The sequence below is a fragment of the Anabrus simplex genome, chromosome 8 (genome assembly GCF_040414725.1).
Source record: "Anabrus simplex isolate iqAnaSimp1 chromosome 8, ASM4041472v1, whole genome shotgun sequence".
In the NCBI taxonomy this organism is placed as follows: Eukaryota; Metazoa; Arthropoda; class Insecta; order Orthoptera; family Tettigoniidae; genus Anabrus; species Anabrus simplex.
The window spans coordinates 164772858-164793761 of record NC_090272.1 but is presented as its reverse complement, the minus strand read 5'-3'; the positions used below and the strand labels follow the sequence as shown (position 1 = coordinate 164793761).

Below are 20904 nucleotides of genomic sequence, written 5' to 3'. Positions count from 1 at the left end.
CCATGCTGCCAGAAGCTCCTCGTTGGATACAAAACGCCGCCCTTTCACCTTCATCTTCACTTCTGGGAAGAGTGCGAAGTCACATCAGGACTGTATGGAGGGTGATCAAGCACAGTCAACCCTGATCTGGCAAGAAAATCCATTGTTACATTACCACGATGTGCTGGAGCATTGTTGTGATGCAAGAGCCAAGTGTTGAGCTGTGAACTTGGACGGAGCTGCTTGAGAGTCTGGATGACCTGAGGCAGACAAGTCTCGCTGAACCACTTCGCAGTAACTGTCCTTTGTGTTTCTAGCACTACCCTAGTCAGGATGGCCCAGTTAGTGAGGAATTATCCTTTTCCTCACTGACCTTGACTTTCGCACAGTCACAGGAGTACCCTCATATTCAAACAGCCACACCTAGTTCTGGGATTTTGTTGGGACATCGTAATAATACAGCCAAGTTTCGTCACCCATAACGATGCTATTGACGTTACGCGAAGTCCCATTTTCAAACTGTTTTAGCATTTTCCAGCACCAGTTCACTCGATGTGCCCTTTGTTCCTCTGAAAGTGAATGGGGCACCCGAGGGGAACAAACCTTTCTAACATGGAGATGGTCGTGTAGAAATGAATGAATAGCTGGTTCAGGGATGTGGAGGGTCTCTTCTACCTGCCGATATGTCAACCGCCTCTCTTGCTGCAACATTTTCCTCACAGCTTCAATGTTTTCCTCAGTCACTGATTCAAACTGTCGCCCAGATGAGGATCGTCTTCAACCCCAACATTTCCCCTCTGGAACTCTTTGTACCAACAGAAAATTGTTGTCCGATGTGGACAGTCTTTCTCCAGCAGAAGAGTCATTTCCTCCAGGCACTGGAAAACAGTTAATCCACAAGCAAAATTGTAGCAGATAATTGCAAGATATTCACCTTTAGACTACACTGACAGATTAACTTGCTTTCAATCCCACTGCTTGGTAACAACTGGTGTGAAGGTCGCGCCTTGCTGTCTTCTAGACTGGTTTTCACCCCTCTTTTCATCCCTCACCATAACAGTGGTGTCCAGCCAACCATTTTTGCGTATTGCAAAACTTTCCTAGTGTCCTTTGTATTGACATAATACAATAGGCCTGATACCTGGCACTAGTCCCCCTACAGTAACAGGTTTGTGAAGGATTTCCTCTTGCGACAACTATCGACATCTTGAGCGGTTCTCTTTTGGAATCCTTGTTCCCTCCTATCACTAATTGCAGGCAGGAGCCAGTTAGGCTTGGGTCAGATTTACGGCTTTATGGACTCAAGGCATTTTATATATCACCATTCTCCCATACCAATAATATCAAGGGTTGCTTCACCACACGTAAAAACAACTGCCTGAAATGTATGAAGGACTGACTTCACGAGATAAACTAAGTACACCTAAGTGAAAATCAATAACTACAATTATTTAGAAATTATCAGCAAAATTATCCACACTGCCATGCAGTTTGCATCTGCCAAGGCACTAACTTCGCGGATATCTGCATCCGTGCAGAGCTCTAAAAATAAGCTATGAAAAAAATTAATAAAGGTTACAACATTCACTTCAAATGTTCATGGCTTACTTCTAGGGCTGTGCAGTTCTCCAGTCCTGCAAAAATGATTTTGTTGACCATATCTGCTTTCAGGAATAAGATACATGTTTGGAAAAATGAAGGATCATCTATACTAATATTATAAAGAGGAAAAATTTGTATGTTTGTTTGTTTGTAACGGATAGACTCAAAAACTTCAGAACCGATTTTAAAAATTCTTCACGTATAGAAAGTTACATTGCCAGTGAGTAATATGGGCTGTATTTTATTTTCAAAACAATTCGAGGTGGGGGGCACGGGGGGGGGGGGATATATAAAAATAATAGGCTAATATAGGTAAAATATCAAATTTGTCATATTAGGATGAGACAAAGCTCAATTTAATCCTCTTGGCGCAAAGAATAAAACTCGGTAAGCCCCTACAACCAACCGTTATGGAGATTTTGGCACCACACTACCCCCGCTCTAGGAATCGGATAAAAGAAATGAACTGCTGTAACCATGGCAACGTCAGCTCCAGGATTCTAGAGCAGCGAATTTATGCATGTACGTTTGGGCATAGCTGCCAACCAAAATTGGTACACATAAGACTTACTACATGGAAAAAATATATTGTTGTGTAAGGCACTCATAGGACTCCTTTGGGCAGGGATGGAAACGGGGTGAAGTTAAAAATTTTACTACTGTATATATAAAAATGGATGTGTGTGTGTGTGTAAATGACACATCTCCTCCTAAAACACTGGAGCAATTTCACCAAACTTGGTACACTTATCAATTAGTATCAGGAGACAAACCGCGTGGGGGTAAGATGCCCCTAGCACCGTTTTATGGGCAGGGGGCGTGATATAAAAATAATCTAGAATAGTATCGAATCCAAATTTTTCGTGGTCACTGAAATGAATAGTGCCACTCCGAATTTTTTAAAGTTCATGTTCAGCCCCCCTTGGGGTGAGGGCGAGATATAAAAATAATCGAAAACAGTGTTGAATCTACAATTTTCAGGGTCAGTGAGATGAATGGCGATAATCCAGATTTTTTATCTCGTAGGGGGACAGTCTCATTGACAGTTGAAATCCTGTACATCGTATCTATAGTGAGACGGCTAAATACATATAGTTATCACTTATTAATTTTTGACAGGACCAAATACTTCCCAGTTGATTCGAGCTTCCATAAGGACAAAGTTTTACTCGAAAATTAAATAATCTAAAACTTGAAATCAAACACATCTAAATAATTCTAAAACTACATAATAGATCGTAACATATCAATCTGCAAGTCAAAAAGGAATTCTATAAAAATTCACTTCACACATAACTGGTAATTCAAACCTTAAAAGGTAAATATTCAGAAACTATCCGGGCAACGCTGGGTACTACAGCTAGTTATACACACATACGTACATACATTATAGACCGTTATGCCTTTCAGCATTCAGTCTGCAAGCCTCTGAAAATTTACTAAACGTTGCCACAATCCTCTATCTAGAACTAGTTCTGTGGTCTCATTTGGTTCTATACAGTACATCTTATCTTTAAATCGTTAGAAACTGAGTCTTGGTCTCCCTCTACTTCTCTTACCCTCCATAACAGAGTCTATTATTTTCCTAGGTAACTTATCCTCCTCCATTTGCCTCACTGGACCCCACCACCAAGCGTACAGCTTCATCCAGTGAGTTCATTCCTAACTTAGCCTTTATCTCCTCATTCTGAGTACTCTCCTGCTATTGTTCCCACCTGTTTGTCATTACACAAATAACATAATTCTTCTGGGCTAATGACCTATATGTTAGATCTAAAAACAAGTAACACAATGATCACAGACAAAAAGCAATTCCAGTTGATGTTCATAACACAATGATCACAGTCAAAAGAACACCACTATTTTGTGCCAAAACAAATCCAGTTGAAGTTCATAAGCAGGTCTAGTACAATCCTGTTATGCCGCATTCACATATGAAGACGTATGAAGATGTATTTGAGATCGATAACGAATTAAAGGACTTGTTCTAATATGAAAACTTGAAGGATAACTCATTAACTTGTGATATGCAGTTATGTATAGTTGTTGCTAGGCAGGTCTTGTAGGCATTTGTTTCTCTGGCCAAAGAGTAAAAGGTGACATAATTGAAGTCTTAGGAAAACAGTGTAGACCTTAATTTTGACAATACAAAGTGCAAATATAAATTGTTAAAATAATTTAAATCATTAAAAAGAATAAAACCAAATAAAAATATAAAAAATAGGAAATCATTTTAAAAGAAATTACAATGTGCGGCTCAACTCAAAACAGCTTGCCGTGGTGATTGACAAATGAATGGGAGATGATAAATAGAGAAAAGGGTGGGGAATAATGAGCGCTTATTAGAGGGTGGGAGGGAAAGGAAAAAATGGGTGGGGGGTGTATCTAAGGAGGATCATGGGGGTGTTGTGGAAGGTGAATTGGATGTCAAGTTGCCTACTTCAGAAAAATATACCTAATCATGTTATTGTTTTTCCATCCAACTAAAAACATACCTTGAAATGACCATTTTGGTTTTGGTTTCTACATCCAGATTTGATTCTTCCATTAGCCAACATTTTAGGTACATGAAATGTGACACCTTTTCAACTGTGTTCCCATCCAGCGTAATAACAGAGTTGTTTCTCTTTTGCTTGTTAATAACCGTGAATTTTGTTTTCTGAATGGTTATTTTAAGTCCAAACTTCTTACTTACTATGTTGATCCTGTTCGTAAGGAATTGAAGAAGAATGGCATCAGTTACCACGTGCAGACATTTTAATTTAATGCCATCTAGGCTCTCTGCAAGTCAATTTTGATGTTCCGTTTTACTCTACTAGATGACAGAGTAAACCAGACGTCTGTTGGGTGATCTATGGCTGAGTTTTACTTAATTTTCTCAGGTAAACACCAAGTGTATTACCAGAGATCTTTTGCATGCTGGCATCAAGATGGTCTCATATGTAATAAGGTATAATTTGACATTAATTAAATAAAATCAATATACAGCACGAGTATTTTTAGCTTTTTATTCTGTAATGTCCTACATTTTTCTTGAATGTTCTAGATTTTGGGCCGCAATGTCCTTTTTCTGTTTACTACATCTGGTCACCCTGACACTCATTGTTGTTGACTGAAACTTGTATCTGAGTATTCATTTCTCTCCTGCAATTCTTTCATTATCTAGATACTCTATTATGTAGATGTCTTTGACGGTTTAGCAGACCAATCCTGGCATGAAACACATGGCCACATTAATTGCACTTAATGGAAGGTGGAGGACCTGGCTGAGTTTATGTCTCTTACGTTTCTCTTCATCGTATCTTCGACGATCAAGTTCAAATTGTGCAACACCAGCTGAAGTGGGTGTGGACTAGCGAGTACGATCTTCTGCAATGGTACACCAAGTACACGGATCAATGTATGTGCTCCTCAAGGTATACTCCAGTTGATCCTTATAGTGCTTCAGAGGGGCACCACAAGGTCTCTTACCTGTACTAAGTTCACTATACACGTTTGTCAAGGAAGTCTGCCGTCTCTCATATGCTGGTCATGTTCAATCCATCTGAGTTGGTGACCACTAATGGTAGCCTCTATACTGCTCACCTTTGCCCTCTCATGAACTTTTCTTTTTTGCTAGTGGCTTTACGTGGCACTGACACAGATAGGTCTTATGGTGACGATGGGATAGGAAACACCTAGGAGTTCGAAGGGAGTGGCCATGGCCTTAATTAAGGTACAGACCCAGCATTTTCCTGGTGTGAAAATGGGAAACCACGGAAAACCATCTTCAGGGCTGCCGACAGTGGGATTCGAACCCACTATCTCCCAGATGCAAGGGACAGCTGCGCGTCCCTACCCGCACAGCCAACTCGCCCGGTCTCTCATGAATTGTTGTGTTATACCATCCCATTTGATGTTCAAAATGGATCAGAGTTTTCATAGGTGGAAGCGCTCTAGTTTTTTAATATCACGGCAGGATTGAGTCCAGGTTTCACATCCATAGAGCAAGGTGGAGATGGCAACTGCTCAATACATCACTAGCTTGGTTCATGTTCCTAAATATTCAGGAAGACTTTTCTTTTCCTACAGTTTGCTTTACATCACACCTTCACAGGCATGCCTTATGGTGACGACGATGGGAAAGGAAAGTGGAAAGGAAGCGGCCGTGGTCTTAATTAATGTACAGCCCTGGCATTTGTCTGGTGTGGAAATGGGAAACCACAGAAAACCTCCTTCAGGACTGCCAACATTGGGGTTCGAACCCTATGAACCTCATGAAAGGAGATCGCGGACAAGCATCACTCCAGACAACATTGTTGCCGTTCGTGACATTATTGGTGAAGATCAGCGAATAAAAGTTTTGCAAACTGTTTTAGCCATAGGAATAAGTTACGGAAGTGTTCAAACCATCATCCGAAATTAACTCCATTTCAGAAAAGTGTCTGCCAGGTGGGTTCCTTGTCTCCTCAACCAGGAACAAAAAACTTTACGCCAGGAAGTTTGTCATACTCCTCCATCACTACGAGGAGGGAGAGGATTTCTTGCATTGTATTTTGACTTGTGATGAAAGTTTGGTGCAATATTACACCTCAGAGTCAAAGAAAGCAAGCAAGCATGGAGTGGCGACGAAGAGATGAAGCAGGTCCGGTCAAGGCCAAAACACGCCCATTTGCTGGAAAGGTGCTTGTAACCGTATTCTGGGACTCCGTGGGTGTTTTGCTGGTAAATTTTCTTCACGAACAAAGGACAATTAATGAAGCCTATTAATGTTGCCTTTTGGATGAAGCAAAAGCTGCGTATTGTAACAAGTGACGCCAGCAACAGACGTCATTCTTCTCCATGACAATGCATGGTCGCATATTGACACTTTAACGCGGGAAAAACTGGAGGAAATTCACTGGAGGCCTCTGGAACACCCTCCGTACAGTTCAGATCTATCGCCCTGCGACTACCTTTTGTCTGGACCACTCAAACAAGACCTAGAAGGATAGCAGTTCGATGATGATGCAAATGTAGAAGTGTTCGCGCGCAACTGGCTCTGCACATGTTCCTCTTCTATCAGGATGGCAATAAAAACTTACCAATCAGATGGAGAAAATGTGTATCGAAGGCAGGACACTGTAGAAAAGTGATCTCTATAGCCTATGCGTATTTTTTTTTTTGGTTGATGCAATAAATTTTTTAAAAAATTCTGTTTATATCTGATCCACCTTCATACCTACAGAAGTGAAACATAGAAAATAACTACTTATTACCAGTACAAGAAAGAGCACAGAAATGTTTGGAATAATGAGTTGCAAAAGACTGTTGAAGGTGATATGCAAAGACTGTATAACAAATGCAGGTATACTGAATCAAGCTGGAGATGAGAACGATTTGGTAAACTTTGATCAGGAAGAGAGAGAGAGAGATTGACAGGATAGGATACATTTTGAGACACTCACAATTTGATCCATAATGAAAAGGAGAGACCAAGACATAATTCTGACAACTAATTAGAGTATATTTAGGATAAAATAAGCAGGTAAAGATGAAGACGTTAGCTCAGAATAAAGTGGCATAGAGAACCACATTAAACCAGTCTGTGGACTGATGGACCGAGTAAAACACATAATACCAACTGCAACCAGACAAGCTTATCTTCATGCATAAGAACTAACAGATTTCAGCAAAATACTAATTACTAACATCTCTAAACTCTCTAAACGTACAGTTTTGGACGCATTAAATACAGTATGCATGTTATGTTTAATTCTACATCCAATCCCTTTTAATGGGAATCAGAGGTTATCTTCCGATTTTTCATTAACTGGTTACTTTACTCACAATGTCGTTGTATGGACATGGTTGTACATCTGTACCGTATTAGGTTTATGTAACATACAGTTCCTGCCTCCGACCCCCCCCCCCCCCCCTCAAATTTACAGTATTTTAAGACGGTGTTATCATCTGTGAAGCACTGAATGAATCACACCTGCAAACCTATCACCAAGATCTAGACAAGCAAACCTTCTTGTTTAATAAATAAGATTAATTTAATTTTTTTCAGGACGTATGACAGGTTAAATTTGATTTAGGCGGAAAGTAAATAGAATTACCTCACCTATACCCTAACCTGCATACAAAAGTAAGTGAATTTAATGATAACAGCCAACAGTCGTTACTATCTGAATCAATGACCTGTCTTCTCTAATTTGCTATTTAAATATAGAAAAGAAAACTCACCAGGTTTAAAATCAACCATTTTACCGCCCTTAGTTAAGTTGGTGCAATGCTTGATGTGCTCCACAATTTTCTTTTCTCTTTCATTCTTGTCATTGACATTCGTCAGAACTTCACATAAATCATCACAAGCTAATGAAACAGGACCTAGAAACGTCTCATCCATGTTCAAACAAAATAAAAAGTTTACGTAAAGGTAGTTTTTTCTTGCTATGTACTCGTTCCTCGTCGCGGCACTGAGCACAGCTGAGCAGAGCCGTCGAGTATTAGAGATTAAGAGACGGTAAGGTGCGACGTTGCCTCTTGTTTGCACTATCTGTCAACAAACTCAGCTGGAAGACACTCTTACGGTATTACTTGTAGGCGGTGTCTTTTTATGGCCAACTGTAATATTATTGCACAAGTGGCGTGTTATAATTATTCATTGCCATAGACGTTTGTCTTTAACCTCCAAGTACTTTCGTAATTTCATACTTCGGCTTCATAAAACGCGTCATGTGCTGTTTGCAATTTATTTTTCATGACTGATGATGTTGCTTAAAGGGGCATGACATCTAGGTCATCGGCACCAAATGAGACGAAATGCAATGACAATTTAAAATTCCAAAATTCATCCACCGACTAGAATTTAAAACGCGATGATGAAGAATGAAAGGATAAATATGAATTTAAAATAGTCAGCGGAGTTAACTCACGATATACTGAAAGTTAAAAATAATTCCAAAATAAGCAATGACTATGAACTTAAAACAATCAGTGGATCCGACCTGCAATGCCTAACCTTCCCAGAAACTAGGCTATATTGAAAAATTAGTATTAGCCCCTGCTTACCAAGGGACAGTTTACAAAGCACAATTCTGAATCGATGATTCTTATCCGCAGAGGTCCAAAATTCAGGTCAATGGCCCCTCATAATAGTACTTATCGCTAGTAAAACATGGTGTGTCTCAAGTTGTGGAACTAATCAAGAGTAGCATAAACTCTCGGTGTTCCAATCGTTATGATACTATTCACAAGTATTGTACGTCGCGCACATAAACGCAGACCTAGGGTGTTTTTCACATAATGGCGCCACTCGTAAGCAACGCAAACCCACGGTGTTCCTCACATGGGTGTACTAATCAGAGGGACTCATACTATCTCGTGGCGTTCCTCACATAGTGGGTACTAATCACATGCAACGCAGACTCACAGTGTCGCTCATATAGTGCTATTAATCACAGGCAACGTCCAGGCCCGTGGTGTTTCTCACAATGGTACTTATCAGTTTTCCTTTGTCCATTTTTGTAAGTTTTGTAAATAGTCTAATTATCACTTTATTTTAACTGTATGATTAAGTATGCTTCTGACACTATTCGCAAGTAAAGGCAACCCATGGTGTTCCCCGCATGATGGTACTAATCACAAGTAGTTTCATGGTTCTGATTCAATCATCCGACAGGCAGGGGATATCGTGGGTGTATTTTGCATCAGCGTCCCCCACCCACAAGGGGTTTTTCATGACTAGAAATGTGTAGACTTATGTAGAATCGTAGAAACTCTTCTAAAATGTATATTCATTTTTAACGTCGCACTAACACATACAGGTTTTTGGCGACACTGGAATGGGAAAGGGCCATGTTTGTGAAGGTAGCAGTCAGCTCCGGCATTATGGCAGTTCCCTAATATAAACACAGAAAACCTTCTTGACGGTTGCTGACAATGGAGTTTCAACCCACCAACTCACGAATGGAAGTTCACAGCCACATGACTCGTACCGTGTAACCAACTTAGTTAATGTGGAGTTTCTGGTATTGATTTGTGCCTGAAGAACTCAAATAAGGTACAGTACTACCTATCCCAGCACTTTTCTCGAATTAATAATAATGATTTACTGGTTTTACGGCCCACTAACTAGTTTTATGGTTTTCGGAGACGCTGAAGTGCCAGAATTTTCTCCCGCAATTCTTCTATGTACCGGTAAATCTACTGACATAAGGCAGAAGTATCTGAACACCTTCATATACCACCCGAATGAGCTAGGATCACACCATCACCTACGTAAAGGCCGGGAAATAGAGATGGTTTCATCTGTAAAGCTTGGTTCTATGTTGTTCCTCATGTCGCCGCTAGGATCACTCGCAGGCTCCCTGTCATACCCTCTTTGCTCTCTATAGTGCACTAATCAGGAGCCTCAGGAGGAGCCCTAACTGCGTACCTCCTAGTGGCTATGGTATATCTTCATGTTCTTTTTTAATTAGTGTTACTGTACTAAAGTAGTAAATATATCAATTCTTATAAAATGGTTTATTGCGTCGTTCCTTTTTGTGACCAAGACAAAGTGTAACCAAAGTGGTGCTGTTCCATAAAGCCCCATCGAAGCCACAATATAAGGCACTAATGAATACTAGCTATTTCACGGCAAGACAACAGGCCCTTTGGACACCAAATGATAGCTCTACTATATGAAGTAGGCATTTCAGAGATACCGACTTCAGTATTAGTACCTCTACAAATAAATTTATCCCTAAAGTTGGCCCCTCCGTTTTTGAGGATTATCCAAGACACAAACAGGCAACTTCTGAAGAAAGAAGTCCTCCTAAATGGTGCCATAATGAAAAAGAAAGTATCATACTCTATAAGAGGATAAAATATATCAACACAAGCTTCATGACATCATACGAACATTATATGAATGATGGAATTAGGGCTAAAGATATAAGTATGCAGTGTTCTCCTAGAATGAAAGTTATGCCTCTCAAAATTTTGTGAACGGAGCGAAGGGAAATGGTTAGAAGAAACGCAGAGCAAGAAGTTCTTATTTCAAATTTAAGAAGTAAAATAAGCTGCGTGGAAGAAAAGTTTTTGCAAACTGAAGGAACAACAAAATCAACATGGGTTTGAAACTCAACGTATCAATCTAAATAGGAAAGCTGACGGAGATCTAAAAGCCAATTTTTTAACCAAACAATTTGAAGCTTTTGGAAAAAAAAGTGTAAATAATGTGAAGCTACAATAAAATTGTGTGCTTTTTTGTCATTGAGATCTCCACTCCATCCAGTTATAGGCTTCAGAGGGGCATGAACATCTTGTATTTGCCTCATCCACAAACCCAAAAATCCTATATTTGGTACTCAAAATGAAAGACAGAGATCACTTCACTAATATAAGCATACTGTTTATTCAATTAAGGGATTTTAAACATTTTATCGAATACTGGTTTCATTCTATTTCGCTTATTCACTAACTGGATAGCAGTGGCAAAATTAACATTAGATGCCATTGAAGCAATCAAATAACGTGGTTTTCAAGTTCTCTGAATAATAACCGATAATTACCAGGTTAGTATTTCAATGTTTGAAACATTATGTGGGGAACGTGATACTTTGAAACATCAAAATATATATCCATTCGATAACGAAATGGCTCTTATTTCTTAGTTATATTCTAGTCATATAATAAACAATGTAAGATTGCAGTGTTTGATTGGAATTTTGAACTGAATGGCAACACTATAACCAAAGAACATGTCAAAACTTTGTAAAGTTTTCAGGAAACACTAATGATAAATGTGGCTAGGGCAAAAACTGTATTTTCCCAGGAAGTGCCCGCTGATTTACAGAGCATGGAAATTATATGTCTAAAAAAAGTAAAAGATAGAAACAGTCTGCAGTAAATTTCTTGGACACATTCAAAAAATGATTTGACATCCATGATATTTGTAACGCAATGCATGGAATACATTCCAAGAATGGAAATAATTTATTTTCAACAAAACTGATGACGAGAGACTCGATTGGTTACTTAATGAATTTCTGCCCTACATGGAAAATACCCAAAGTAATTCAGAGAGGATCAGGAAATCCACAAGGGGAACATACAACGCCTTAGTCCTACTTATCCTATCTACGTGGCCTGTGTAAAAATCTTATTAGGAACAATTTCCATTATGTCCACAAAAGGAATTTTTCCAGCGACGGTACTGAGCTCTTCTTCAGGTATTTAAGACATAAAGAGGGTGGGGGTGATAATGTTATGATGGATGTAAGGTCTTGTATATATGCCATTGAGTCAACACTCAAACTGGTCTGATAGCTGCCTTGAAACATGGGAATGTTGATCCAAGTTATGAAGCCTCAACTTTGAGAACATGCAGCAAATTATTGAAAAACGGGAACTGCATTACAAGAAGCCCCTGTGTGTGCCAAAATTCCTACTGTTCCAGTCCATATTCTTCAAATATTGGACAAATCCATCCAAGATATATAATTTCAATGAAATAAATTAATCTCTTGATTTAATGTAATTTCAATGTAATTAATGGCTTATTATTTAATTTCATAAATTGTAGCTAATATGGCCAACATTTCAATTGCTATGGTAGCAGGATACTTGGTCTGCGGGCAGAAGGAAGAACAAATTGTGATGGTTGTTTAGAAGAAATATCAAGTCCTGCAACTCAAACCCCAGTGCTGTCCTTCATAAGATTACAGGACTGGAGAGGATTAAGATATCCAACATCATCTTTTGTATCACTTCTGACAATCATTTACTGAAGTGCGATTAATTTGTAAAACTCAATAAGAAACTTCTCAACAGGAAGGTTTTAAAAGTTCCTTGAAATCTTATCAGCAAAAGCAAGAAAGTGGCTCAATTTTTATCTATGAAAGGCATGTAGCTTTAATTTGGCATCTATCCATTTAATTTATCTACTTTCAAAAAACTTTGCATACGGAACTGAAGTTGCATGCTCAATTTGAGAAGGTAGTGTAGAAACTAAGATTTGTAAATATCGGTGTGAGATACCGGTATGAGGGGATTATACATAAAAATACTTAATTTGTACGAACTGCAGACATTTAGCAGTTAAGGAAGTAGAGAGCTTAACTACAAACTTGGTGAGTAATTGTTGAACCATTTGCTTGCCACCCATTGCCTTTTTTTTTGCTAGTTGCTTTACGTTTCACCGACACAGATAGGTCTTATGGCGACGATGGGACAGGAAAGGGCTAGGAGTGGGAAGGAAGCGGCCGTGACCTTAATTAAGGTACAGCTCCAGCATTTGCCTGGTGTGAAAATGGGAAACCACGGAAAACCATTTTCAGGGCTGCCGACAGTGGGGTTCGAACCTACTATCTCCCGAATACTGGATACTGGCCGCACTTAAGCGACTGCAGCTATCGAGCTCGGTCCACCCTCCCATTGCCAGCTGCTTATCTGCCGGCGTGATAATATGGACGATGGATCGAACCTGCCAAGCTACACTAATAATTTACTGAGGGAGATATTCGATAGATTTTCAGTTAAAAAAAAAAAAAAAATTAAGAAAACACTAAGTAAACTATTGATCTGGAGTCTGCCACCTGGGTGGCAGCACTAAATGCTGACTGGAGACTGAGTGAGGAAGCTAATACCCATAAGCATACTAGAACACTATGCAGGCTTACCATACCAGTTCTACAAACTCCAATGTTCAAGCTGAAGAAATAAAGATACATTATATTCATATGAATATAATTATTTTATCTTTAGCCTATAATGATATTAATTTATGTCAAAATTTGATTAAAAGACAAACTTACTCACCAAAAGAGGATTCTCAAATTACACTAGTCAGTTGTAATCTTAGTTACCAAGGGCCTGTACCAAATTGTCTTCTATCACTGTTTGAAATATTGTAGCCATTTTTTTGTGTCAACACTGCTCAAGTGGTCTTGGTGTATAAAGCAGACTGTCAGGTGATTTGGTCTCTTTTGAGTCCTAGTAGAACGTAACTCCATTTTTTAGTTGCAGAGAGTACGGGAACTTCTTGCTGCTTCAGAGCTTGAATTCGGTAAAACCAACACCAGTTGAAGAAGGTTACCCATGTTGCAGAATAAGAGTTCATTAACAAACTCGACAACAAAGATGGATGTGATATCTTTGAAATTACAGTAGCTCACCCTAACCATGCAACTCCCATTACAGGTTAGCATGACGGGCAAAAATTATGCGATTATATTTTCACATATATTCAAATGTTTAAATTTCACATTTCATATCATATCTGTACAAAACAGCTGTGGGAGAGGGGTCTGAGTATATTATCTCATTGGGATCCCCAAGTGACCAACGAGGTTGCAGTTTAAGCCCAGGTTGTGAAACGTCTTCTCTACCCAGGTGTCCCTTCAGTGGTCCAAACAGATGAAAATCACTGGTGGTGGTGGTGATCGTTGTTTTAAGAGAAAGTACAACTGTGCAGCCATCCTCTATTAACACTAATCAGAGGGGGAAAAACTGAAGGGGTCCGACATTTCAAAAAATGAAGATATTGGTCAAAGAAAGACGAGGGCCCCGGAGGGCATGAAAATGAAAGATTCCCTAGGCCTCCATACGTAATAACACCAGGGTCAGAAAAGAATAAGAGTTAACCAAGGTCAGATAGGATAGATGAAAGTGAGGAGCCTGACACAAGTAAGTGGAAGCAATACTAAGTACCCCCACTGGGAGTGTCGTAAGAGGTCAAATGCTGGTGGCTGTGTGTAATCTGGCATTATCGTGCAGTAACACGATGTCCGCATATAGCAGTCCCGGTTGTGTGCAAAAGGAACCTCTGCAGCAGCTGTAGTATGCCACAATAATGAGCAGCATTCACTGTCTGCCTTGAGTGAGGAAATCAACCAGCAGCACACCCCTGTGGTTCCAAAAGACAATTGCCATACTCTCCTTTGCTGATGCCATTGTTTTGAACTTCTTTGATAGTGGGGAATGAGCATGTTTTCATGCCCTGGACATTAGTTTCGTCTCTGGTGTCACGTGATGAACTACCATTTCATCGCCTGTAACAATACAATGAAATCACATCAAATACATGAGAGCCAGTCCCATCCTAGTGTCTGTGAGTTGCCTCAGCACTCAGTGTAAACACTTCTTTCTGTACCTTGTTTGCACATGCACAATGTTACACAGTGCTCAAAGTCAAATGCATCTGTTGTTTTGATTCAGACCTTCAATGCTGGATGTGTTTCATTGGCCTGGGTAATTCTCATCCTGCATGTCTCTCCTGCTGTTTCTGAAGGCAAACATTTTCCATATACCCACTCCATAGTTTCATTAAAATCCCCAATCACCCTCCAGTCAGTATACCTCCTACACAATATGCCACCGATAACAATCTCTGCTCACTTAAACTTCTTTCGCGCCGTCCTTTATTATAGGTAGAAGGAAGGTGTGTGTTAGGAAGGTTATATACTTGTTCAAATTCAGTGACCCATCCATGAAAAATTGTCTTATGAGATGATGACCTACTATTCAAGAACACATTTGCTCTCCATAACATAGGCATTCCACTTGGTGAAGCCAATGTGGATTGCTGACTGACCAATCTCATGCTTCTAATGTTGATTTGGTGATTTGTAACAATGCTCTGCCAGTAAGCAAGACACATAACAATTCCTGTGTAGCATGTCCCTGTTTTTCCACATATTCTTCAAGCTTATCATTGCATGTGTTCATAGTGCCAGCCAACGATTAACTTCAGGAGTGCAGTCACTTTCGTAATTAATTTTAGAATCAAAGAAAATGAAGTTCTTAATCACCTCTATCTTCATTATTAATTTAAATCTTTACAGCTGTTTTTTCTATTGTGACTCTTCTTGATATTCTTGATACGGACCACCCTTCTCACTTTTGTCTTTTACCTTCCTGATAAAATATTCCTAGGTCCTCCTTGATTTTTCTCAAAAATGTGGTAACGTCAGCTTACCTGAAGTTGATAAATTTCTACCACCGATTTACACACCTAGACTCAGATTGTCCTTTCTCATGACTGAACGGTCAGCGTACTGGCCTTCGGTTCAGAGGGTCCCGGGTTCGATTCCCGGCCGGGTCGGGGTTTTTAACCTTAATTGGTTAATTCCAATGGCACGGGGGCTGGGTGTATGTGTTGTCTTCATCATCATTTCATCCTCATCATGACGCGCAGGTCACCTACGGGTGTCAAATAGAAAGACCTGCACCTGGCGAGCCGAACCCGTCCTGGGATATCCCGGCACTAAAAGCCCTACGACATTTCATTTTACAGCTTTTGCATACATGTTGAAAATTGAGATTTCATAATTACATCAATTTAGGCTCTTAGAGAAGGGTAGAAATGTGTCCCTGGTAGACCTATTATTTATGTGGCAACCAATAAATATTCCATGCTGAAGTCACTGAGTTCCCCTGATCTTCCATTTACCTAGTAGTACTTATTAATGAACAACACACAGCACTCTGCCTCCCTTTGTATTGGTAAAAACAGCAGGAAGACATCTAGGCTTCAATTTATTATTACAGAGAAGTGTCTGGGTATTCTTAACACCTTCGCTGCCACCATGGGGGATAGTGTATAGTCACAATATATGAGGCTCGTGGTTTGTGTGACATTAAGAGGTGAATTTCAGCAGTTTGACAATCGTGTGATACATTACTGTAACTTGTACAGTTATTTACATCAGTGTTCGTGAAGTGTTTAGTGCAACCTGAAGCAAAATATCTATGAAAACAATCATGCCCCCCAAAGTTAAAGACGTGCCAATGGAAGCTATTGTGAAGCAAGCAGTGCAGGAAGCGCTGAGCAGTAAGGAAACTCTCAACACGCTTGCCACCTCATCCAGGATCAGGTGACGAAGACAGTTGTAGAGCAACTGAAAGAAACTACAAATTTCAATAAAAGTGTGATCGAGGAACTAAAGCATACTCTGGAAGAAAGAGACACGACCATAAGAGAATTAAAGAGGAAACTGCAAATTAAAACAGTTTAGAGCAGTATAAAAAAAAAGACAGTGCTTGTGTGTGTTTGGTGTGGAAGAAGCTGCAGGAGAAAACACGGACAATGATATTGCATGTGAAGTTCGGGTGGAACTCTCAGTGGACAAAATAGACAGATCCCATAGGGTTGGGAAAAATCAAAATGGCTGTCCAAGACCCATAATTGAGGAGTTTGTTTTGTACCAGAAAAGAAATGCAATGTTTGTAAACAAAAAGAAATTCAGGGATACAAACAAAACAATTAGAGAGGACCTAACCCCAGAGGGACTTCAGCTTTTACAGGATGCTATAAGTAAATTTAGTGTGCGGAACGTGTGGATGAAGGATGGCATAATTTATGTTAAGCAGGGAACTCGTAAAATACCTGTGTCAACAGATGATATAGATATTGATTCCCATACGGAACCTGAAATATATGTCCCAAATGAGTAAATTTATAATACCAATATAAATGTTCCGTTATTGGACATTATAAATTTTCCAGCTAACTCATTCCTGGTTGCCAGCGTTTCGCCCCAGTGTGCTAACTTGGGCTCATCAGTCGGTAATTAGTACACCCACCAAGACGCATGGCAGGAGTTAGCTGGAAAATTTATAATGTCCAATAACAGACCATTTATATTGGTATTATAAATTTACTCATTCGGGACAAATATTTCAGGTTCCCTATGGGAATCAATATCTATATAATCTGATGGCCAGGCAGGCATCAAATTTTGGTAATGAGACAAAGTTTCTCATAGTGCACTGGCACTGCCAGTGGCTCCAAATAGCCTATGCAGTGGCCTCCACGGTATGCACTAGCCGTGTGTCTTGGTGGGTGTGTTAATTACCAACTGATGAGCCCAACTTAGCACACTGGGGTGAAACGCTGGCAACCAGGAATGAGTTAGCTGGAAAATTTATTATGTCCAATAACAGACCATTTATACTGGTATTATAAAATACCTGTATCAAACTGCAAAGATCTCAATTGTATTCGCTAACCATGAGCCGACATTCTGTAAACTAAAGACCTCTGTACAGAACTTTAATCAGAATTTCAACTAATTAGTATAGCTATACATTTTTATCATTAATTTCAGTTTTAGTCCTTAATTTTATCCAGTGTAGTTTTTCCTTTTACATCTACAGTTAAAATTCAAGTTGGCACCAACAAGCAACTAGGAAACAAATGACTCTAGTTTCAGCCTCTCCAACCCACAGTTCCAAGCAGGTTATTACTTGCATCTCCCAGCCCCCACCCTAAGTACCGCTAATCACCTTCAAGACAATCTTTCGCCCTACCCTACCTTGTTACAAATAGCTCTTGTAAACACCCAGAGCATTCTTCCACATTTCCCAGAATTCTCTGAAATATTCTCAACCTGCATGACATACTATTCTCCAGGTCGTGGTTGCGTCATTCTAACCCTTCATCTCTGGTTAGAACGAATGGTTTATTCATTAGTTAGGAATGACAGGAGCGGTAAGCTCGGTGGAGGTGTCGGTTATGTTTAAATACAGGATGATGTGAAGTATAAGGTGATATTAAAATCCCCCAGTGATTTCTCCAATAGCACTGAAGTCTTGTTCGTTAAGCTCATAGTTCGCGGTATGAAGTGCTTGCTTGGTGTAGTGTATCGTATGCCGAAGACTGATAACATCACAAATCTGGAGGAAGCCCTACATGAACTAACACCCAGGTATGACCAGCAGACTTTAATACAGACTTGACAAACTAATCCACCGAAACATAACGATTGACTGAAATGTTTACATCTATTAATATGACAATACTACCCCTAAACCCTACACATCACATTGCCAACTCACATACGCTCCTTGATCTAATAATCACTATTAATACCAACCGAATCCTAACTCTTGGTCAGATGCCCGATCCCGGTCTCTCCCAACATGATATGGTTTACGCTGCACATCCCTTAAAGTGTCCTAAATTCAAGCTGAAATTAATCACATATAGAGACTTTAAACACATTAACAAAGATGCATTTTTTGAAGATGCTCTTAACACACCATGGCACGACATTCAGTACCTAAGTGGCACTGACGAAAAAGTAAATAATTTTAATGAATTACTTCTGACTTTGTATGGCAGACATGCACCACTATGTACTGTTAGGGAAAAGAGACCTTCAAACCCATGGCTTTCCCAAGAAACACGCGACCAGATTAAAATCAGAGATGCAGTCTCTAATTATTACGTGAAATACCTTACATCAGACAATTTTGGAAACTATAAAAAAAAGTCTGAAACACAACACAGTTGATTAGAAATGCTAAAATATATCGCTCTTATGAAATTTTGAACATTCAAAATTCTAGTCAGATTTGGAAATCTCTTCACGAAATAGGATTACGCAAAAACGGAAAATTGTTTTATCCATCTGGAACAGTTTTTCGATCCTAACTTCAATCTAAATGAAATTTTGGAAAAATCAAAGACTTTATTTGACCTTTTAATTCCTATCTTGAGTAATCATGTCTCAGATAAAAAGAATTATTTATTTTATAATCTGTTTAAATTCCCATCTCAGCAGCAGTCTTTCTTTCTACATCCTTCAGCCCCACCTTAGACACCCCTTCTGTCCTCCCTCCCCTTCCCCCCCTACTTACTCCTGTGTTTACATTGCCTGCCTCCTACAGCAGGTCTGTGCTTGTTCCCTGCCCACTTCTTTGTTACATGGTCTGCCTGCTTCTTCCAGAATGTCTACATCAGACATTAGAGGTGAGTCTCATAAATAAATCATTTTTCTCCTTTTTAATTTCTTTTCTGTATGTTTATTAATTCCTAATTCTGGCTATCAATTTTTTTTTTTTTTTTTAACAAATTGCTTTATGTCGCACCGATACAGATAGGTCTTATGGCGACGATGGGGCAGGAAGGGGCTAGGAATGGGAAGGAAGCAGTCGTGGCCTTAATTAAGGTACAGCCCCAGCATTTGCCTGGTGTGAAAATGGCAAAACAGGGAAAACCATTTTCAGGGCTGCTGACAGTGGGGTTCGAACCCACAATTTCCCGAATACTGGATATTGGCCGCGCTTAAGCGACTGCAGCTATCGAGCTCGGTCTGGCTATCATTTCCAGATTTACTTCTTTGCCTGAGGTCCTAAGTGAACTTTAAGACATCATATCATGACAAGAGGATCATAACCATAAATTTTGTTGTTAATACATAATTTAATGTTATAATTATTCTTGTAATATTGTCTTTGTCTGTTATACATAAATAATATGCATAAAAATACTTATTTCTGTGTTCTGATGTACCAACATTTTAAGAAAAGCCTCTGTATTTTTAAGCAGAAATTGAATTCTTGGGTTCAAAACGGAGAGAGAGCTGTAAAATATTTGTAGCTATATAAAATCATTGGTAATACAACGAGCATAACTAGCAGAAGTACATATTAAACAAATTCATTATGAGCTTTGTATTTATTATAAGGATCCATAAGCTAATTAAGAGAAGAAATTGAATCAGAATCTATTGTGGGACAAAAAGAATGACTTTGCTGAGGCAAGGCTACGTAACAAATAACACACTGAAATTTATTGAGTACAACCACTTAAAAAAAAAAAAATGCTAATTAATACCGAGATATGCAGTAAGCATTTAAGTTTTACATCGGGGGATGTTGTCTGAGTCCATCTCAGTAAATACAGGAGTTAAGCAAGGATGTTTGCTATCACATATACTATTTCTTATGATGAAGGCAATGGATCACCAAAGAGGAATTCAGTGGGGACTGATAGACAGGTTGGAGGACTTGGACTTTGCAGATGACTTGTGTTTGCTAGCCACAGTTTAAAAGATATGGAAGCAAAACTGAATGATTTAAAAACCAAAGCATCAGAGGTGGAATTGAAGATCAATGGAAAGAAAACCAAGGAGATGTGCTATAATAACCGAAATAATGCACCATTATCTATAGCAAAACATGTCAAGCAGTTTTGCTACCTGGGAAGTATGGTCACCACTGAGGGAGGAACTATTGAGGATATAAGAAATAGAATAAATAAGACTAAAGGAGCATTTAGATTGTTGAGACCAATCTGGAAATCTAGGGACCTTAACACCTGTACCAAACTACGCATCTTCAATACAAATGTCAAGTCAGTACTGCTCTATGGGTGTGAAACTTGGAAGACTATCAAACAACTGATTAGCAGACTCCAAACATTTGTGAACAGAAGTTTGAAGAATATCCTGAGGATATGGTGGCCACAATAATCTCCAATGAAGAGTTGTGGAGAAGAACCCATCAAACACCCACTGACATTGAGATGCGTCATAGGAAATGGAAGTGGATTGGACATACATAAAGACAACATAGTAAGACAAGCCC

General features: G+C 39.3%; 1 protein-coding gene across 1 annotated transcript in view; it reads right to left on the bottom strand.

Moving 5' to 3' along the window:
• The window catches only part of LOC136878912 (NHL repeat-containing protein 2), a 109372-nt gene extending 101312 nt beyond the window's left edge, over positions 1-8060 (bottom strand). The window contains exon 1 of the mRNA XM_067152516.2: positions 7789-8060. Within this exon, the coding sequence (XP_067008617.2) occupies positions 7789-7951 (163 nt within the window). The 5' untranslated portion in view covers positions 7952-8060. The remainder of the gene's footprint in view (positions 1-7788) is intronic.
• Positions 8061-20904: the final 12844 nt, after the last annotated feature.